The sequence below is a fragment of the Sceloporus undulatus genome, chromosome 1 (genome assembly GCF_019175285.1).
Source record: "Sceloporus undulatus isolate JIND9_A2432 ecotype Alabama chromosome 1, SceUnd_v1.1, whole genome shotgun sequence".
Lineage (NCBI taxonomy): Eukaryota > Metazoa > Chordata > Lepidosauria > Squamata > Phrynosomatidae > Sceloporus > Sceloporus undulatus.
This window is the reverse complement of record NC_056522.1, coordinates 73,721,873-73,743,967: the sequence shown is the minus strand read 5'-3', so window position 1 is coordinate 73,743,967 and position 22,095 is coordinate 73,721,873. Positions and strand designations below refer to the sequence as shown.

The 22,095-nt window shown below is 41.1% G+C and overlaps 1 protein-coding gene across 1 annotated transcript; it reads right to left on the bottom strand.

The window, feature by feature from the left end:
- Positions 1-1,489: 1,489 nt before the first annotated feature.
- LOC121921441 (sulfotransferase 6B1-like) lies at positions 1,490-15,592 on the bottom strand. The gene is given in 8 exon segments (XM_042449563.1): positions 1,490-1,815; positions 3,957-4,113; positions 4,234-4,328; positions 8,705-8,831; positions 9,621-9,641; positions 9,643-9,711; positions 13,451-13,596; positions 15,246-15,592. Coding segments are annotated over 8 exon segments (942 nt in total). The 5' UTR covers positions 15,442-15,592; the 3' UTR covers positions 1,490-1,684.
- Between the last annotated feature and the right edge of the window lie 6,503 nt (positions 15,593-22,095).

Genomic DNA, 22,095 nt, shown 5'->3' with positions numbered 1-22,095 from the left:
TCTGTAATGCGCTCTACATGGGGCAACTCTTGTACCATACTCGGAAGCTACAGTTGGTTCACAATATGGCAGCTAGGTTGGTCACTGGATCTTCCAGGGCCACCCACATAACACCAGTATTAAAAGATCTACATTGGCTGCCTATTCGCTTCCGAGCGCAATACAAGGTGTTGGTTATTACCTATAAAGCCCTAAATGGCTTGGGCCCAGGGTACTTGGAGAATCGCCTCTCCCCATATAATCTGCCCCGCACACTCAGATCGGCCGGGAAGCATTTGCTGAGAGTTCCAGACTCGAAATATGCCACAACATCGCGTAGGGCCTTTACCATCTCAGCCCCTCAGCTCTGGAACTCGCTTCCCGGTGAGCTCCGCTTGGCCACCTCCATTAATCGGTTTAGGAAGGAGTTAAAAACCTTCCTGTTCCAACAAGCCTTCCCCTAATTGTTCCCTTGTTAGCCTCCCTTCTTCCCCCCTCACTGTTACTGTTGTTGTACATTCTAAGCTAGCTGGATATTGTTATACAGTGGTACCTCGGGATACGAAATACCCAGGTTACGAAATTTTCGGGATACGAAAAAATCCCATAGGAAATCATTGTTCCGGGTTACGAATGTTTTTTCGGGATACGAAGAAAATTTTTGGTGCTTTTTTCGGCTTTTTCGCACGAAACGCGGCTTTTCCCCATTAGCGCCTATGGCAATTCGGCTTACGAAGGCTTTTCGGGTTACGAAAGCGGCCGCGGAACGAATTAATTTCGTAACCCGAGGCACTGTATTGTTGACTGCATTGATTGTATTTAGTGATTGCTATTTTAATGTATACTTACTGTGTTTTTATATGCAGCAGTAGGTCACATTGGATTCAATGGGACTTACTTGCTTACTGAGAGTATTAGGCAAAGCCAGAGCAAAGGGTACACAGGGTTGGAGATGATAACTAGTGATCTCCATGTCAGTGGAGTACTGAATCTGCCCTGGGTTTTACTCTGAATTTTCAAGGGGTTATCCAAGGTGTCAAAACCTGCCTTCCACTCTGGATACATCCTTCAAAATTTGGACTAAGATAGGATTGATTAACTTTCCCACTGGTATGGTAGCTACCAAAGGTAAGGCTACATAGAGGATAGAAGCACATTGCCTTTTGTGGTGGTTTTCAAGAGTGGAGGTGCTGGAAAATACTTTTGGGGGGAGGGGATTTTGGAAGATAAGGTGGCCATATGTGTATGCAAGGTTCTTGACATGAATAGCTCTTGTTGCTTCAAAGCAGAAATAAGGCAGCAAAGGAAGATAGCTCTAAAGCTCTACTTGAGATGGTGAAGAGAAAAGGTGCAGCAGCAAAAGAAAAAGCACCTTCTTTTTTTAGGTCAGTGTGGGGAGGGTCATGTTGTAAAATGGTTTCAGTTCACCAGAACAGGCTACAGTCACAGTGTCCCCCACCCCACCTCACCCCACCCCACCCCATGTCCTCCAATTAAAATAAAGCAGATCTTTGAAGATGTACTAGCTTTTATTAATTATTTGAAAGTTAAGTGCACATAAAAACATGCCAGTTTTATCAATATAATATAAATACCATGGGTAGAGATGGAGTGGCATTATTATTGGCACACAGGAGTATCTCGGACATACTTTTCCACATGTGCAAAAAAGAAACTTGAGAGGTTTGCAGTGCTGTTGCTCTCCTTAGTTCTTGCAGTACACCTCATATTTCAACATTTTCCCAAGCCTAGTTCTTCCTACATTTTCCTCAAATTTTCTGTCCATCTCTTCACTCTGGTCCACTGAGAAGATGCTCTTCCAGTCTCCTACTATGCCTGAAAGCATAAATTTAATAAAATTTGTGGGGACAGAGAGAGAAAGGAAAGAGTGGTAGATTTGAGGTTGAACTGTTGCAATGCATTCTATGTAGGCTGTCCATTAAGATTTATCTGGAAACTAAAGCTAGTGCAGAATACCCTCATCAGCAGTGTATAATCCTCCTGCTGTAGAAAATACATTTGCTTTATATTTGCTACTAGACTAGTCTGGTTACCTATGAAGGAGCTTTCTATCATATACAGTTGGCTCTTTCTTTCTGCCGGCCTGCCATCCACAGATTGGGGCATGCACGGATGGCCTTGTCCCATTCTCCTCAATGGTGACACATACACACAGACGCGGCAACACAGTGGCGTGTACATTGCACTGCCATTGAGGAGAATGGAATTTGAAGTCCTGTGGAATTTGGCATCTTTAGGGGAGGGGCCCAAAATGGAACCCTCATGGATATAAAGGGCTGACTGTAGTCCAACTTGTTCCATGATGTCTTCTGAAGAGGCCTCCCAGGGGGCTACATCTCCTTGAATGTATTCCACAGTAACAGATATACTCTGACAATTCTTATTTTTAGGTACATGTTGAAGAATTATTCATTTTTGCAATCCTTCTTCATATAGGTCAACTTACATTGTACACTGTGGATAATCTTTTTATAGTACATGTTATTTGCCATAATAAATGAAATGTAATGGTTCAGTATCCCTTATCCCAAATGTTTGCGGCTAGATGTATTCCATATTTCAGATTTGGAGGGGGGGGGGTTGGAATAACTGTACAATTGGCCCTTGGTATCCACAAGGATTTTGTTCCAGTACCCCCTCATGCTCATCCCACCCTTGGATACCAAGATCTGTGGATGCTCAGGTTCTTTTACATACAATAGAGCAGTGGTGTCCCTGCAATGAGTGACAGCAAGAGTCAGGGGCAGGACCTCTGGGGTGAGCAGGACTTCTGGCCCTGGACTTCCAGTGGGTTTCCGGAGCTAGAAGGACACCCATGAAGGCTGCAGCTGCACCCCATGGGCCCAGGGGGAATGCCCAAACCTGGGGGACTGCCATTGTGGGCCTGGGGAGAGTGGGCACAGGCCTGCATAGTGCTGATCCAGGCTGAGGAAATCAGCCGTGGCCTGCGGAGAACCTGTGCAGGCCCAGGGGAGTGCTGGCATGGGCCTGAGCAGCTCCCACGGGGGGGGGGGGGGAGCAGCCCCAACATGGGCCAAAACAACAACTGTCGGGGTCAGGGAGATGACCAGGTTTCATCCCACATCCTGGGGTGTCAGCCCCATTGAGGTATCACCTGATGCAGCCCGCACCCCTTCAGTGATGCTACTGCAATGGAGTAGTAAAATTGTGTCCCTTATATAAAATGGCAAAATCAAGGTTATTGTATATACTCATGTATAAGTCTAGAAATTTTAGTCAAAAAATTGACCCAAAAAAACTCTGAATAAAAGGCAAGAGCTTAGCACCAAAAAGAGGTATGGATCCCCTCTACTCTCTCATCCATTCAGCCTTTAGGATGAGCACAGTTATGCCTGCCAGAATTTTCTAAGTTCTTTGGCATCATTTTCCTTTGCATCGTCCTTTACATCCTTTGTTACATGCCCCTAGATTTTACCCTTGACCATGGGTCATATCAAAATCCATAATTTTGGCCACAAAGAGAGAGAGACTGAGGATCTTTCCAATGGCATCCCTCTCTCTCTCTTTCTTCAGCTATGTCTTCAGCCTCCCAGATACAAAACAGGTACATTCTACTCTACTTGCATTGTAGCTCAAGATATGTATACTGACACATCTCCTGTTTAATATTTATGTTTTATTACATTTGTACAATTTTGAAATCTTTCCTCCACTACTAAATTTGTATAATTTTGAAATCTACTTCCACTTCTAAAACTACTACCTTTGGTTTGCAAACCATATATTGTATGCTGGCTTTCTAGTTGTGGGAAGGAATCACTTGAATGTTATTACACTGAAACATGGATTATAATCCCCTAGTTGCACTACAGAGTTGTACAATTATTGAGGAAACTGGCTGCATGATATTGTTGCATGGGTAGGTTTGTTCTTAAATAGCTTATAGTTTCAATTTGTGTTGTTTATAAAATTAATTAAATATACTAGAATCATACCTTTACGAAAAAAATTCTGGCCTATATCTCCATGGGTTTCTGCTGCTCTCTCTTTCATGGTTTTGAAACTGGTTTTCTCCTCAATAGTCTGAATATCTTTTTCAGTCACAGAAAATTCAAAGAATTCAGCTATTCTTTTTAGTCCTGAAGTCGTATTCTGAAATTTCAAAAATATATACCAAGGAAAGAGAGTAAACGAATAAATCTTATTTTCATTTCCTGGATAGTCCTGAATTAAAACACAAATCAGAAGTTTAAAAAACAGTATAAAGCTCACCTCTTTTAGTTCTTCATAGGTAATAAACATAACATTTTTGTCATCGATATACTTGTTCCATTCAGTGATATGGTCCAAATAAAAGCCGTAGGCCACTAATAGAAGAAAAAAAATGTTTGGATGACTAAGAGATCTCTCATACATATCATCGATAAGCAAGGGATTTTTGTACAATCTAACTGCAATTTAACTGTTCAGTTGTGGATTTCCATTCACATTACCTGCATCTATAAACAAGTGCTTGACTCTTTTCAAAACTGACAGTGATTTCTATTTCACTTCCTGGTTTGAGAAAAAGCCTATCAGGGACCTGTGTGTCCCTTGGATTTCATGCATTTGCCCATTCCTGCTTTAGCAGGAGACCTGTCTGTCACTTATTTGCAAAAATCTGATCAGCACCAAAATAACTATAGCTGTATGAAATGGCTATACTGGCAGCAGTGCTTAGAAGGAGGTGAGGACTGAAGGACTGAAGGAAAGGAGGAGGAATAGCCCTATATGTCAGAGATATTTACACCAGTGAAGAGATCCAGGACATCAATCCTGGAAGCCAGGTGGAGAGCATCTGGATAAAAATTAAAGGGCAGGGAAACAACAAGGATGTTATGGTGGGAGTCTACTACAGACCCCCAAGTCAGACGGAGGAATTGGATGATGCCTTTCTAGAACAGATGACCACACAGTCAGAAAGGAGAGATGTAGTAGTGATGGGTGACTTCAACTACCCTGATATTTGTTGGAAGTCAAACTCAGCCAGATCCTCAAGGTCTAGTAAATTCCTCACTTGCCTTGGAGACAATTTCATGGTCCAAAAGGTGGAAGAGGCAACAAGGGGATCAGCTATTTTAGATCTGATCCTAACCAACAAGGATGACTTGGTTAATGAAGTGCAAGTGGTGGGATCCTTAGGTGGAAGTGACCATGTTCTCCTGGAGTTTGTTATACAATGGAAAGGAGAAGCCAGGCATAGTCAGACACGCATTCTAGACTTCAGGAGAGCGGATTTCAGTAAATTTAGAGAAATACTGGGTGTGATCCCATGGTCAGGAATACTAAAAGAGAAGGGAGTTCAAGATGGATGGGAGTTTCTCAAAAGCGAGATACTGAAGGCACAAATTAAAACAGTTCCAGTGAGAAAGAAAAATGGGAGATGTCGCAAGAACCCAGGATGGATGACAAAGGAACTTTCAGCTCAGCTAAATTTTAAACGGAACATGTATAAGAAATGGAAAAATGGGGAAATCACCAAAGAGGAATTCAAACAAATAGCTAGCAAGTGTAGAGATAAGGTCACAAAAGCCAAAGCACAGAATGAACTCAGGCTTGCTAGAGAGGTTAAGAACAACAAAAAGGGCTTTTTTGGATATGTCTGCAGCAAAAGGAAGAAGAAGGAAACGGTAGGGCCACTGCATGGAGAAGATGGCAAAATGCTAACAGAAGAAAGAGAAAAGGCAGAATTACTCAACACTTTCTTTGCCTCAGTCTTCTCAGAAAAGGCAAAGGGTGCTCAACCTGAGGATAATGGAGCAGAGGGCAGAATAGGGGAAATTCAGCACAAAATAAGTAAGGAGATAGTACAGGAATACCTGTTTAACCTAAATGAATTTAAGTCTCCAGGACCAGATGAGCTACATCCAAGGGTATTAAAAGAACTGGCTAATGTAATATCGGAGCCATTGGCAATAATCTTTGAAAAGTCCTGGAGAACAGGAAAAGTCCCAGCAGACTGGCGGAGGGCAAACGTTGTCCCCATCTTCAAAAAGGGGAAAAAAGAGGATCCCAACAATTATTGTCCAGTTAGTCTGACATCAGTACTAGGAAAGATTCTGGAGCAGATCATTAAACAGAGAGTCTGTGAACATCTAGAAGCCAATGCCATAATCACAAAAAGTCAACATGGGTTTCAGAGAAACAAGTCATGCCAGACAAATCTAATCTCTTTCTTTGATAAAATTACCAGCTTGCTAGATGAAGGGAATGCTGTGGATATAGTATATCTTGATTTCAGTAAGGCCTTTGACAGGGTTCCCCATGACATTCTCACAAACAAGCTTGTAAAATGTGGGCTGGACAAGGCAACTGTTAAGTGGATTTGTAATTGGTTGACCGGCCGAACCCAAAGGGTGCTCAACAATGGCACCTTTTCATCCTAGAGAGAAGTAACCAGTGGAGTCCCACAGGGCTCTGTCCTTGGCCCAGTACTGTTCAACCTCTTTATCAATGACTTGGAGGAAAAAATTAGGGGAATACTTATCAAATTTGCAGATGACACTAAAGTAGGAGGAATAGCTAATACTCCAGAGGACAGGATCAAAATTCAAAATGACCTGAATAGACTAGAAAGCTGGGCCAGAGCTAACAGAATGAACTTCAACAGGGAGAAATGTAAGGTACTGCACTTAGGGCGAAAAAATGAAATGCACAGATATAGGATGGGAGACACCTGGCTTAAGGAGACAACATGTGAAAGGGATCTAGGAGTCCAAGTAGACCACAAGTTGAACATGAGTAAACAGTGTGATGCGGCAGCTAACAAGGCCAATGCGATTTTAGGCTGCATCAATAGAAGTATCGTATCTAGATCCAGGGAAGTAATAGTGCCACTATATTCTGCTCTGGTCAGGCCCCACCTGGAATATTGTGTCCAGTTCTGGGCGCCACAATTCAAAAAGGACATTGAGAAACTGGAGCGTGTCCAAAGGAGGGCGACTAAAATGGTGAAAGGTCTGGAAACCTTGCCCTATGAGGAACGACTCAGGGAGCTGGGGATGTTTAGCCTGGAGAAGAGAAGGTTAAGAGGTGATATGATAGCCCTATTTAAATACTTGAAGGGATGTCATATTGAGGAGGGAGCAAACTTGTTTTCTGCTGCTCCAGAGACTAGGACCCGGAGCAATGGATGCAAGCTACAGGAAAAGAGATTCCACCTGAACATTAGGAGGAATTTCCTGACAGTAAGGGCTGTTCGACAGTGGAACACACTTCCTCGGAGTGTAGTGGAGTCTCCCTCCTTGGAGGTCTTCAAACAGAGGCTGGATGGCCATCTGTCGACGATGCTTTGATCTGGATTTCCTGCATGGCAGGGGGTTGGACTGGATGGCCCTTGCGGTCTCTTCCAACTCTATGATTCTATGATTCGATGGCGGGGTACAGACCGCCGCTTTGCAGCGGTCTGGCGCCGCCGCCAGAAGGTCCGCGGGGGAGCCGGAGCCTTCAGACGGCCCGACTCCCGCGCGGACCGAAAAAAGAAGCTCCAAAATGGAGCTTCTTTTTGCGTCGCGTTTGCGACGTAGCGAGGCGCCAGGGGCGCGCTCGCTACGTCAGCAGCGGCGCGACGCGTCTGGACGCTGTGCGTCCGATACGCAAAGATGGCGGCGCCCATGTAGAAAGGGCGCCACCATCTTGTACGCATTGACTACGTATTAGGGTTAGGGGGGTGCGGAAGCACCGCCCCTTCCTAACCCTAATACGTATTCAATACGTATTTTTTGGCGGTTTGTAACCCGCCGATGATTCTATGTGTGCCAAAGAAGGAGATTTGGAGAAGCAAGGCAGAGATAAGGCTTTTTGCTGGACAGTCACAAGTCCTTAGCTTCAGTGTATCTTATTCTGCAGATGAGATTCAGATACATGCTTACTTCACTTCCTCTGTTTCTTTTCCACTTAACCCCAGTATCACAGCCCCACTGTGTGTATCTACACTTGTCCCTTTAATCTAGAGTATTGGTTGACACAATGTGGGCCAAACATGTCCAAATGGGCCATCAGGTGTCACCTCATTGTCCCAGCAGCCTGTTCCCTTTGGTGCTGCCACTACTGTGGCCCCACAGCTGTAGCTGTAGAGCCAAGAAACTCCCTGTGACAGCCTGGCTGTTGCTTCTGTGGAGGTCAGGACAGGACAAGAAGTGACCTCCTTCTTGTTGATTGCATGATGGGGAGCGCCATTCTGACCCCAGCACAAGCAACAGCAATAGCCAGGCTCTGACAAGAAGCTGCTTGGCTAGTGGTGCTATGGTAGTGGTTGTGGCATTGAGGGGAACAGACCAGCAAGATGATAAGGCTGATGTGTAGGCAGGTGGACATCTGGGTCACTCCAGATCCAGCCTAATCCAACTGTCTTCATGTCCAGAACACCTGGGTTAACTCCAGAATTTCCTGGAGTAAACTGTGGGCTCTCTTAGAGTGGCATATTTGAAAGGAGCCCTGGTGGCGCAGTGGTTAAATGCCTATACTGCAGCCACAAGGTTGTCAGTTTGATCCCAGGGGCTCCAAGGTCCACTCTGTATGGCATTCTTCCATAGGTTGCTAAAATGAGTACCCAGCTTGTTGGGTTCAATTGGCTTACCCATTGCAAACCATTTAGGGAGTGCTCAGTTCACTGATAAGTGGCATAGAAATGTACTTGCTATTGCTATAAATAAAGCTAGTTTAGAGTGTAATAAACTAACTAGGGGAAAAGAGTCAACGTCACCTTTTCCATTGATAAAGTCTGAGAAGAATTCATCCCAGGTTTTCTCACTGGAAGTCAATTTCATGGATTTGGCAAAGTGGAAGTAAGATACAGCTGTGTCCTTTGGATTCCGAAACAAAACCAGCATCTTTAAAGAACAAAAAGATACAAATTAATGTATTGAAACACAAGGATTTCAGACTCCAATAAGCAAGAGCTGAAATTGTATTTGTTCTTAGAAATGAATTAATAAAAGGAAAATAACACTTAAAAAGCTCATAATAGTGGTGTCTCTCTATCAACCTATCTCCCGAATTCACCCCTTTGCTTTCCGCCAATATTGAAAATCTGTGTGTGTGTGTGTGTGTGTGTGTGTCCCCTTGCTATATGTGTGTTTCTACTTTAATAAACTTTAGGCATTTAATTGGACATATTTAGTATCCGTGCCCTCTCTCTAAGGATTTCCTGGTGACCTTTGGTATACACCACGGGACACGGTCTTGACAAAGGGCGTTGTTAGGGCCCCCCTCTCAGCAATTTGAGCTAATTAAAATTCCCCTAATTGAGAGACTTCCTAACAAATCATAGTCTAACTGTGGTTTGTTTGTTGCCCCATTTTACTACAAGTATATCCATACTGGAGAATTAAAGCACTGACACCACTTTAACTGCCATGACTCTATATTCTACAGAATCCTGACATTTGTAGTTTGGTGAGGTATTCAGCATGGTCTGACAGAGAGCTCTGGTGTCTCACCTACAAATCCTAGGACTCTGTAGGATAGAGTTGTGACAGTTAAAGTGGTGTCAAATTGCTTTAATTCTGTAGTATGGATACACCCTATGCCAATCACGCTGAAAAAGTACTGTTGAGATATGGCATATAAATATTCTAAATTAATCAAGCAGAAAATGAGATCTTGAGCAGAGTGCTTACCTTTGTGTTTTGTTCAAAAAAATGTTTTGGGCATCTTGTGAGGAATTAGATGTGTTCTTATAATTCTTCTGGAAGGTAACATTTCCATCCTCTTGAAGAGTGACATACAAATAGGGAAAGTTAATACCTCTTTATATGAAAAAGGACACTGATGCAATGGCATCATAGGTCTCATTCCTAACATATTAGCCACATCACAATAGACATTGTAGTTCTTAAGCTTAATGATTTAAATAATCATTCATTGTGTATGCCTAGCTGCTGATGTGGTATACAATTTTTAAAACTTAATCAGAAAAGTTGTTGTAAGGAAATTTATTAATAAACCTGCAGACATGGCTCTCTCTTTCTTTCACTGGGTGCTGCCTGGCTCTCATGAGACCAGTGGTCCCCATAAGCTGGCTCTTCCAATGTTTACTTCATGTCCTGAAAGCAGTCAATATTATCTTCCCAGCAGATTGGATGCGCCTTCTTTCAGCCCTGTACAGGAGGGTTTAATCACTTTAAATTACCTGGCTGTTGCTAGTAACATGCAATCCCTTGTGTACATTTGTGTGTACAACTGACCCTTGAGTTTGTGGTGAAATACAGAGGAAAAGGTGCTCTCCAAAACAAAACAGGGAAATTTTCAGACCAAATTTTCTTTGTCATATGCTACTTTCAATTATTCCTCTCTCTCTCTCTCTCTCTCTCTCTGTATATTTCTTATGGGGTCATGTTAATCCTCTTCCAGATGATCTCATTTGGATCAACTGGATATATTTTGTTTTTAACTCCTGAATTGTCATCATAAATTATGGCCACTAACATGTCAGTGTGAATACAAGACTATGAAGATTACAAGACTGGGAGATGGTATAAAACATCTCCCAGTCTAGTAAAACATTATCCTGTCAAGATTGTGAGGGAAATTAAACACTGTGTTACAATGTTCCCAAGGGGAGGTCAGCATATAGTAATTAATATCAACATATAACCATTTGAATTGGGCATAGGGAGACTCATCAATTGTGTGAATTTCACCTTATAAAAACTCAGCAGCTTACCCACAGTTCTGTCTGTCTGAGACCTAGTGTACATGGAAGTGTATTATGTGAATTGCTGTGAAATGCTGCAGGTTTGTTGCACATTCACATTGACGTTCTATTGTCTTTACTTTCCTGCACAGTTTCCATCTATTGTCCCTCCTTATGCTGAAAACATGCAGCCATCTGAATAAATGCAAAGCAGACAAACGGTCATACACGATAATGAGCATCCATGTGGATTTTGCAGACATGCCAGTAAAAGTTGGAATGCCTTTTTTGCAGAGTTTACGGAGCCTCGCCCCTCCCTGGCAAAAGGCCTGCCTTCCTGCTATTTGCATGTGGCCACGGCACATTCTAATTGACTGGAATTAGGAGGATTGTAATCATGTAAACAAGCCCTAAATCAGGGATGAATAAAGTGCAGGTTGCATTAGAATCATGGAATTATAGAGTTGGAAGAGACCACAAGGACCATCCAGCCCAACTCCCTGCCATGCAGGAAATCTAAATCAAAGCATCCCAACAGATGGCCATCCAACCTCTGTTTCAAGACCTCTAAGGAAGGAAACTCCACTACACTCCAAGGGAGTGTGTTCCACTGTTGAACAGCCCTTACTGTCAGGAAGTTCCTCCTAATGTTGAGGTGGAATCTCTTTTCCTGTAGCTTGCATCTGGTCTCCGAGTCCTAGTCTCTGGAGCAGCAGAAAACAATCTAGCTCCCTTCTCAACATGACATCCCTTCAAGTATTTAAACAGGGCTATCATATCACCTCTTAACCTTCTCTTCTCCAGACTAAACATCCCCAGCTCCCTGAGTTGTTCCTCATAGGGCATGGTTTCCAGACCCTTCACCATTTTAGTCCTCCTCCTTTGCACATGCTCCAGTTTCTCAACATCCTTTTAAAATTGTGGTGCCCAATATATCTGGGATTAAAATAAATAAAGATAAATGCGGTATTATAACAAAGAATCTAACATCTAATGAAATTGAAAAATTAAGACAAAACACTAAAATTCAAATAGTAGAGAAAATTAAATATCTCGGAATTACAATTACCTGCCAAAATAAAGACTAATTCGAAAATAACTATGGAAAGGTATGGGACAAAATTAAGACTGAATTAAATAATTGGAACAACAGGCATCTATCCCTACTCGGCAGAATCGCAACAATACAAATGTGCACCCTTCATAAAATGTTATTTTTGTTCCAAACTATCCCTATAATCGAAAACAAATCTGTCTTTACAGTATTGAATAAGGATATAAGCAAATTTCTCTGGAAATGAATACAAGGGAGGGTACAACTGGTTAAAATATAATGAATACCTGAAAACAGTCAATGGAAAAATAGAATTGATGACTCAATCCCAATTAGAACAACAAGGAAATAAAATGAATTGGCTCCAATATGAACAATTAAGAAAGGACTTTAATAAGGACATCAGTATGAATGGTATAGAACCAAATTTTTTTTTTTTTTTTTTAGATTGTAAGCCTGAGGGCAGGGAACCGTCTAACTAAAAGGATTGCATGTACAGCGCTGTGTAAATTTACAGCGCTTCATAAATAAAGGTTAATAATAATAATAATAAATATTGAATATTGAAATGCAAGAGGAATCCATTAAGGAAACTATGATAAAATGGATGCAAAACATAGGAAAAATAATCCCTATTGAAATCTGGGAAAAAGCCTGGGTAAATACTCAAAGGTTTACAAGATGTAATACACTTAAAGAAAACTTTCTTCAAGTATTTTACAGATGGTATCTAACCCCCTCTCGCCTCTCCAAAATGAATAAGAGTTGTAGTCTTTTTTGCTGGAAATGTAATATGAAGATTGGAACTATGTATCACATGTGGTGGAAATGTAGGGAAGTACAAAAATATTGGCGAAAAATTCACAAAGAAATACAAGAAGTATTAGAGATTAATATTCCTCTAGTACTCGAACTGTTCTTATTAAATATTATCGAAATAAATGATGATAAGATAAACAAAGATCAGATAAGTATAATACTCTATATGATTACGGCAGCCCGAATGGTGCTCGCAAGATATTGGAAAACAAATATTATACCAGAATTATTAGTTTGGAAATGTAAAGTACAGGAATTCATTAATATGGATGAACTTAGATTACTCACAATGGGAAGGTCTAACCAGACATATGAAAAAAAATAGGAAAAAATTAAGGAAAAATGGCTCCCGTAATATGTAGGTAACAGAATACAGAAAGCAATCTTGTATGTTCAGAACTGAAGATAAATATGGATTCTTTATTATTTATTTTCCCTTATTTAAGAATACTACTATGTGACACGTGTATGATTTATGAATATTTATGTTAAAAAATTCTATAACAAACTCCAATGTGAAATAACGCGTATGAAATAAATAATAATAAAAAAAATTGTGGTGCCCAGAACTGGACACAATATTCCAGGTGGGGCCTGACCAAAACAGAATTAATCTTCCTCCCAAACCATTTTCTGTTCTCCTTGCCCTGAAAAAGAGGCACTTCCAGTTTGGGGAGTTAGAAATGCTTGAGTTTGAAACACATCTGGGTCTTTTTAAAAATTGCCTGAAATGTGCAATCACCACTACAACCATTTATCATGGTACAATTGGCCATGGGCATTGGTGGTCAGTGGCCCAATGGAAATGTTGGATACAACAGTCACAACCTTCCAAGATCCTGAGGGTGGAGGGAATCCCTCAGATTATTTGAATTGGATTATTTGTGGCTCTCTTGCCATTTGGATAAAAGAAATGATAGAGCATTGCTCTAGATGCTGACCTGAAACTTCTCAGGATCTCCAAATTCAAGATATGGCATAAGTTTTAATTCTTTTTCTTGTTGCTTCCTCCTGTTCCTTTCTTCTTCATCATACTTTCCAGATGCAGCCTCCAGTTCAATTAATATATGACCAAGCCAATTAGTACCTGAAGAAATACACAAATTACATTTAAAATGCAGAAAGCATCTCATTCTTATGCCTGCAATCATTTAGGCCTAAACCTAATTGTGAGTCCCCACTTGAGTAGACCTGCTGAGTCAATGCAATTTACATAGGTGTTGATTTGCCAAGTTCTCTTTGAAACAGTGGGCCTGCTCTTGTTGAGACTCCAAATTGGATTTAGATTAGAGGTCTTTCAGCAAGAAAATGGATTCCAAAATGAAGCTTGTAAGAATGATAAATGCTGAAGCCATACTCTCCAATATTACACTAAAAACAGAATTTCACCCTCCTTTCCTTGCTCCCACTAAGTTGAGTGCAAAATACTTTTTGAAGTCATTTAAATGAGTTTTTGAAACAACTGAAGTAAGATGAAGTCAAAGGAGGAAAGGGGGAGGAGGAGAAACTGGGACATTTTAAAATCAGCTGAAAATGTGAAACAGCAGAGGATTAATCAGGACTGTCCTTGTTAAGTTGGGATAGTTGGAGGGTGTTTCAAGGATATACATAAATGAAGCCTGACAAGCCATACTGATGCAAAATGTACTAGCTATTTAGCACCAGAAGACTTAATAAAATATTAAGGATCAATTGATTATAGCTCTGTCTATATTGTCTTCTAATATCAAACTAGATAACTACAGTGTGTCCTTCCCTTACGCAGGGGATCTGTTCTGGGACACCCCCCGCCCCCCGTGTAAGGGAAAAATCATGTATGCTCAAGCTCTACAGGGCATGTGCTGTGGGTGTGTGCCCCATTACTTCTTTCTGGCGTGCCGAGGCTTCTTCTGGTGCAGGCTTCGAGTGTATGCTGGAAGTTGCATAAGCCACATGCATGTAAGCTGCACCCGCATATAATGTGGGTGCACTGTACAGAATTGCAGAAAACAATACAAGTACTGTTCCCAACTAACCAGCAGCTATTGTTTGCAACCCCAAAGCTCTCTTCATCAGGATAAAAAAAGTGGTGGAACCTAATAGGGAAGAAACTCACATAACTATTTTCTCAGTATTTGTGAAATAGCCTCATTACATTTTTTTAAAAGTACATATGAAATATCCCCAACATCAAAGCACTCGGAACTGTGGCTAAAGTTTTGTAATGCAAAAGTGAGGAAAGTGAAGTTCTTGAGGCACATATGCTTCTCAAAATCCCCATACCTTTGATTTGATTTGATTTCAACTCAACATGTCCCACACCACTTCTAGAGAGAGCAGGAACAATTCCAACACATTTCCTCCCTCCTGGCTGTTTTTGAGCCCCCAGACCTCAGGTCTGCTTGTTGGATGCTTTTTGATTCCTGGCTGTACAAATTGCAAGATATTTACGTACTTATTTAAATGAAATGATTTAAATAATAGCCATACATCATATTCTTTACATTATTTAAATTTAGATTCACTTTGAAGATCCCGTTCTTTTGGTTACATATAATATACGCTATTCACTCCTTCGGTAAGGTATAGTTTTTACATTTTCATTAGAAAAACTCATTCAGTGTGTCACAATTAGGTTCCTTCTGATCCAGACATTACCAATTTAATTACCCAATTAAATATAATTGGAACCCAATTAAACAAACTTTCATAGGCACAACAAAGGCTTATGAAATTTTACAAGTTTGAGACACTTACCAGTTTTGGCATATCCCACTAAAACCACATCATCACTCCGAGCTTTAAAGGTGTGGAGAATACTCAGTGTTTCTGGTTTACAGGCTCCAGCAGGATATAACTCCCCATTGTATAAAATAAGCCCCTCTTCAGGTGGAGTCTTTTTGTTTTCTTCCAGTTTCTTCTCCAGATTTTCACTTAATCCTTTCTGAGCCATGTTAGGAGCATAAAGCAATGATACAAGTAGAATGGAATCTAAGCTGGCTTGGTCAAAGAAGCAAATATAACTGCAGAGAAATCATTTAAATAAACAGGAAACAATATGCTTGAATACCTCCCTCAAAGAAGAAAACTGGTTACTGATTAATGCTACGTCAGTGATATTTGAGATGTCTAAGTGTACTGTTTTCCTTTTCCTTTGCACGATTATTTTGCAGTGGAGCTTTGGCCAATTAGAGCTGACCCAGGACATTTCAATGAAATGTTTGTTCTGGAGGCAGAGAAAACTGGCTCAAAGTGTTGAGAGAAGAGAAACTTGTCCTGCAAATGTGGCCAAGATTTCCTACAAGCACTTCAACAGAAGAAGCCAGCTGTGTCCATTTCCTCCTACGATAAACTGAAAATATAGTATTTAAAAAGGCAGTGTATTATTATTATTATTATTATTATTATTATTATTAACCTTTATTTATAAAGCACTGTAAATTTACACAGCGCTGTACATACAATCTTTTTAATTTGACGGTTCCCTGCCCTCAGGCTTACAATCTAAAAAGACATGACATAAAAGGAGAAGGGAAAGGTGGTGGGGCTAGTAGGCTAATACATATAAAGTACATAGCAATACAGGAAATGGCTCGATAAAACAGGCTTCAAAAGAACATCAAATAGTAAGCGACAATTATGCAATGCCTGGGAACACTTCTCTGAACAGGATGGTCTTCAACTCTGTTTTGAAGCTGGTTAAAGAAGTGATGGCCCTTGCTTGTGGGGGAAGAAGGTTCCAGGAGTGAGGGGCAGCAAGTGAAAAGGGGCGAATCCGAGATGGGGCAGAGGAAATCCTGGGCTGGGACAGCAGACCTTGACTACCAGAATGGAGGTCCCTAGTGGGAAGGTGAGGAGAAAGGAGGTCTGATAAGTAAGGAGGGGCCAGCCCATGGAGGGCTTTAAACGTTGACAGCAGGAGCTTGTACTGAATACGGAAAGGGAGGGGGAGCCAGTGAAGGGATGCCAACACAGAGCGGTGGGCGGATGTGATAATGTGTGCAGCTGAATGCTGGACAGAGATTAAAGGATGGAGGTGAGAAAGAGGAAGCCCAGCCAGGAGGACGTTACAGTAATCAAGTCGTGAGATCACTAGGGCATGGTCCAGGATGGACCAGTGTATGAATCTAAGACTTGGACAACCTGTTTCCCTGGTTCATGTGAGTGCTGTCACATGTCTATTTTTGATTACCTACACCTCTTTAGAAATAATTCAACTAAAATAAGCTTTGAGGACAAAAAGAAGCTATGCTGCTGGCCTTAAGCAAAGCATGCTTCAAAACTTCAGCACCACCCATTACTTAAAAAATACACCCTACAAAGCCTGCATAAGGACATAACAAGATGTTGGAAAATGAACATGGATTTTTAAACTGAATTTCTTTCATGATACTGATAAGAAGGAGTTTTGCTCCTTCTTATCCACCAATTCTTCACTTTGCCCTTTGAAAATGATCTGTTTCTTGAACCTTCCTGTATTATAGTCCTGAGGGAAAGTGCTCCTCCAGTAATTTATTTGAAGTGGGGAGTGGATCTTATTAGTGCCAACCAATGATTTTCTTTGAAGCAAATACTGTTCCAGTTCTAAAAAGAGGCATTTTCCTTACATATTTCCTCCTCATATGCAGTAAAGGAAGAAATTCATCCTTCACATCTCCTTTGATCCCATTAATTATCAATTCTATTTAGTAATGGTATTTTATTTTTTAAAAAATGCCACAGTAAATGCAAAGATGTCTTTAGCATGCTATCTAATTTGCCTCTCATTGTCCACCATCTGTATAAGAATTTACTCCCATGGTGACTGTAAACAGTTTTCTATAGGACTACTTTAAGAGAATACTGCTACTGTACCCTAAAGCCAGAAGCACACTAGTCTATTATGAAACATGAGTCAATTTTTCACTCATGTTGTTTCTGTTGGCATTGTCCAGTTAGCCAAAGAAAGTAGCTTGGGACACCTCAAAGTTCCCTGTGCGCTAATGTCAGCATTTTTTCCTGCTCCTTTTTAAAGCAGAGCAGAGGTCTTTCCAAATGAGGAAAGCTGACAGTAAATGAAATTGCCATGCAATTGTCATGCAATGTATTTTAGTTGTTCAGTTAGTCACAGTTACTTTAATACACTTGGAATGTAGTCACTTGCCCTGTTAAATGGCTGTTATGCAAAGAACATCAGTGTTGCAATAGAAGGCAAAAGTACAAAACTAGAATAAAAGCATAAATACCAATCCTTCTGCTAAACATATATTATAGATTTTTTTAAAAGAAATGTGCCTATTGCCTTGAAATCCTGTAGTCAAGGGCAGGATATCTATCTATCTATCTATCTATCTATCTATCTATCTATCTATCTACAGTTTATCCTTTTATCATGAGATTTCAGAATGGCAGACAAAACCATACAGTGGGCCCTTGGTATCCACTAGGGTTTGAGTCCAGGACCCCCCACGGATACCAAAATCCATGGATATTCAAGTCCCATTAAACATAATGACACAGTAAGTTGGTGCCCCTTATATAAAATGGCAAAATCAAGGTTTGCTTTTTGGAATTTATATATTTTTAACATATTTTCAAACCTGGATGCTTGACTCCATGGATGAAAAATTGGTGGATATTGGAGGGTTGACTCTACTAATTACTGAAGTCTCTAGTAAATGCTGCTTAATAATACTACCTCTTAGCTCACCCTGCAATTGGGAGTGGCTAAACAAACTACAGCTCTTTTTCTTTTAGTTGCTTGTTGTCATCTGCCAACTGGAAATTCTGTTTATTTTGCCGAGAGTCTTGTCACATGAGGAAAAAAAGCCACACAGAAAGAGAAGGGGGTGTCCTCTGTCAAGTGACACATCAGTTGAGTGGACAGTGGATTTCTTCGTCAATTTTAAATCAATTTATTTTTTCTTTAGATTTTTATTTGGTCTTTCCCCTTTTTATGGAAGTGAGATGATTACTACTTTAGCTTAGCTGTGATGGGACTAGAATAAAAGATAGTAGCAGATAAATCTTCATGCTCTTGCTACTGTGGTCTTATCTCCCTGTATCTTTACTTCCCAATGATGAAAATAAAGTACACACATATCAGGGGTTGGACACAGTGTCTGAGACAGTACAGATTGCCCTGTGAGCTTTATTGGTAAGTGCCTTTATGGCTGATAAAACCAGCCAGCCTCATATGCAATAGAACTTTGGCAGGATACAGACCACCCAAAAAGGGTGGTCTCCCGTCGCCCTGGTTTGCTCCGCAGGGAAGCCTCAGCCGCCAGACCGTGGGGCTTCACCACAGAGCAAAAAGAACCCGCAAAAAGCGGGTTCTTTTTTCATCGCACTTGCGATGCCCAAGTGCGTAAATATGCACTCATGACATTGCAAGCACAACGCAATGAGCAGACGCTATGTGTTCATCATGTCATAATGGCGGCGCCCATGTAGACAGGGTACCGCCATTTTGCTGCCGCCAGTATGTACTAGGCTAATCCTAGTACGTACTAGGGTTAGGAAGTGTCTGAATGGTGCACTCTCCCTAACCCTACTGCCGCTGCCGCCGCCCCACTACATTTTGCCGGTATGTATCGCGCCTATATTTAGAAATTCTTTGCTGCAATAACAAACTGCAAGCAAGAGTACATGGCATGATCTAATCCAAAAAAATCAGGACCAACAAGTTAGGGGGAAAAGTGCCTGGATGAGACAAAGAGAGTGGGGGAAGTTTTATCTTCCTAACAAGATAACATTGCAGCCCCATCTCCTGTTGAAGAAAAAGACCTATACCCTTAGTACTGAAAACAACAGAAACTTGGATTTTGGAAGATTCACATGCTTTATTTCACAGACACTTTTATGAATTCCAGCTGATTTCATCAAGTGCATGGAGGGTAGACTCAATTGAAAGAAATTTACACAATGGCAAAGGTACAGGTACTTAACAGTGTTTGCTTAAAAATAAAGGCAGCTAAAATTACACCTAGCATAAATGAGCAAATTAACTCATGTGTAGTATTTGTCTAGTTTGTGCCAATTGTCTTTCTCACCACCACTGCTTCTCTTTCCTCCCTCTCTGTCACTTGGCCTTCTCTTTCCTCATTTAACTTTGTGCTGCCCACTCAACCCCAGAAGTTCTTTTTGCTGCACTGTAAAGAGACATGGAAGCAAGTAGCACATCCTAATCTCTTCTTCCCTTGTTGGTGCTGCTTCTTCCAGTCCACAAACAGTCTCTTCCTCCTCATCCCCCCCCCCCCAGCTAAGTGTTTCACTGTAGCAAGTACCCCATGATTTCCCTATCATGGCTACTAGGTCATTAATCTGGGTGGCCAAGGCTGATTCGGTTCCAAAAGTAGGCCTGAAACAAAATTGAATTGGGGCTAAATATTAGGTGTCATCTAAAAGTGTTTGCAACTGTGCTGTCACAACACTGTTAAGGACCCCCCCCCCCCGAAGGTTTGTTTGCAACTAATTGGTAGTTACCAAGGGCCATTGGGTTCAAAATGCCCTTTTTAGGGGTGGCAACAACACTGTCTCCTTCAGGGCAGCAGGCATCACTCCTACATCTAAAGAAGTATTCACCAGACCCCAGACTCACTTGGCTATATCTCCTTGGTTAAATAAATAGGCTAAGATGTATATATGTACATAACATATTTTAATAGGCAGCATAATACAGATGCCTTTACTTAATCCATAGTTCAGGAAAATAATACATGACTAGTTGCTGGCTTTTGGTAGCATTCACAAGAAAATTCTGCAAATGTTGTGGTTATGACTACTGTGAACTGGAACATTTTGTTCCAAATTTATTTTACTATGAGATGCAAAAACACAGTGAGGATAGCAACAGGGCAATTCCTGACATTCATTACATAAACCTTCACCTTGTGATGTTTTAACAGACTTGTCTGGCTGGTTGTAAAAAGTTGTAAACCAGAAATGTATGAGTTGCTGCAAACACACCTAACTACAGATAGATAAACTTTTGACTTTCAGTTGTAAAGCACAAGACCAAATTAGGGTTGTCAAGCCTGGATTATTGAGGTCTTGAGATTTCAGGGCCAAAATGTGAGTAATAGAGATAACCCCTTGTAATGTCCCAAGAGGCAGACTCTTGTACAAGGGGTGCCCCCAAGTGATGTAGTTAAGCATAATACATATACATCAACTACAGTTGCACAGAGTATGCCATTCAAATTAAAAACCATGTCTAACAAGTGATAAAAACATAGACTTTTCAAGCCAATGCTCTTTCTTGAAATGCCTAGCCCTCCTACTGAGATCTGGTGAAGAGGGGCCAGCTCTAGAGATCTAGGAACCCTATCTATAGTAGCCATAGAAAGCTCAACTATGCATATGTTTTGCAACTCTATGTTCTCACCCTGAGATTCCTTTCTCTTGCCCTGAGCAATGGAAAAGAAGGTGCAGGCCCTGAGGTCAAGGAACCCTAGGCTCTATCCTATAGAATAGATGTGGGCAACTTGCAGCCTTCCAGAAGTTCCTATAGCGTAACTTCCATCATCCTACATCTTTTGCTGATAGGAATGGCAGCCCAACAACATCTGAAGTGCCACATGTCACCCACTCTATCTTTAGAGGCTCCTGGTGTAGTAAGAGACATCCAGACAGATGGATGAGTGTGCATATATAATGCACACATGTAGGCTGTTTTCTCATTGTGAGAACATTTTTGTGACTCATAAATGTAGTGCATAACCAAAAGATCAGTGGAGATCAAATCAATACTTCATTCTTCAAGAGAGAGATGATGGACCTTGAAACTCTGTTGGATATTGAAGGGCTTCGCTGGCCCTCTAGATACTTGGCAGGCTTTATCCTTCTTCCCTTTAAAAATCTTTTTGCCCCTAAAGGATCTCAAAACCCTCTAGGGGGCATTTCCCCATCTTTTTGGCCTCCCTCTGCTGTTTCGGGCCTAAGAGAGATCTTTACAACAGAAAGTGACCTGAAAGTCACTTCTGGGCCACTTTCTGTTTAAAGGAGACCTCTCCTGGGGCAAAACAGCTTGGAGGAGCATGGCAGAACAGTCCCCTAGACCAGTGGTTCCCAACCTTTTTTTTCAGTTGTGTACCACTTGGCAGCCTGTTTCCATAAATTAAACCTTTCATGCTAGCAAAAGCCTAATGGCTGTAATTTCCTGTTAACATAGCCTAGGTTTGTAGCAGCATTTTTTGTGATTCATATTTAGCTTGTGATCTTACAGCAGCTTCAGAAGTGGGGAGTAAGGATCCTTCTTGCTTCCTATGCACACAGCTTGAGGGATTTGCTTCAATGTGTATGCAATAGTCTCCAGCTTCAGAAATGGGGAATAAGCCCAACACCATCGGGTCCAGCCTCGATTAAGAAAAAGAGCCCTCTCTCCAGTCCATCTTCCTTGGTCCAAGCCTCAGAGGGAGAGATGAATGCTGGAACTGATCTCCTCCCCCCACCATTCCCTTCTCCTCTTGTGTCATGTCTTTTTAGATTGTAAGCCTGAGGGTAGGGAACAGTCTATTATCCCCTCTGTTGTAAGCCACCCGGATTCCCAGTGATTGGGTGGCATATAAATAAATCCTATTATTATTATTATTATTATTATTATTATTATTATTATTATTATTATTAT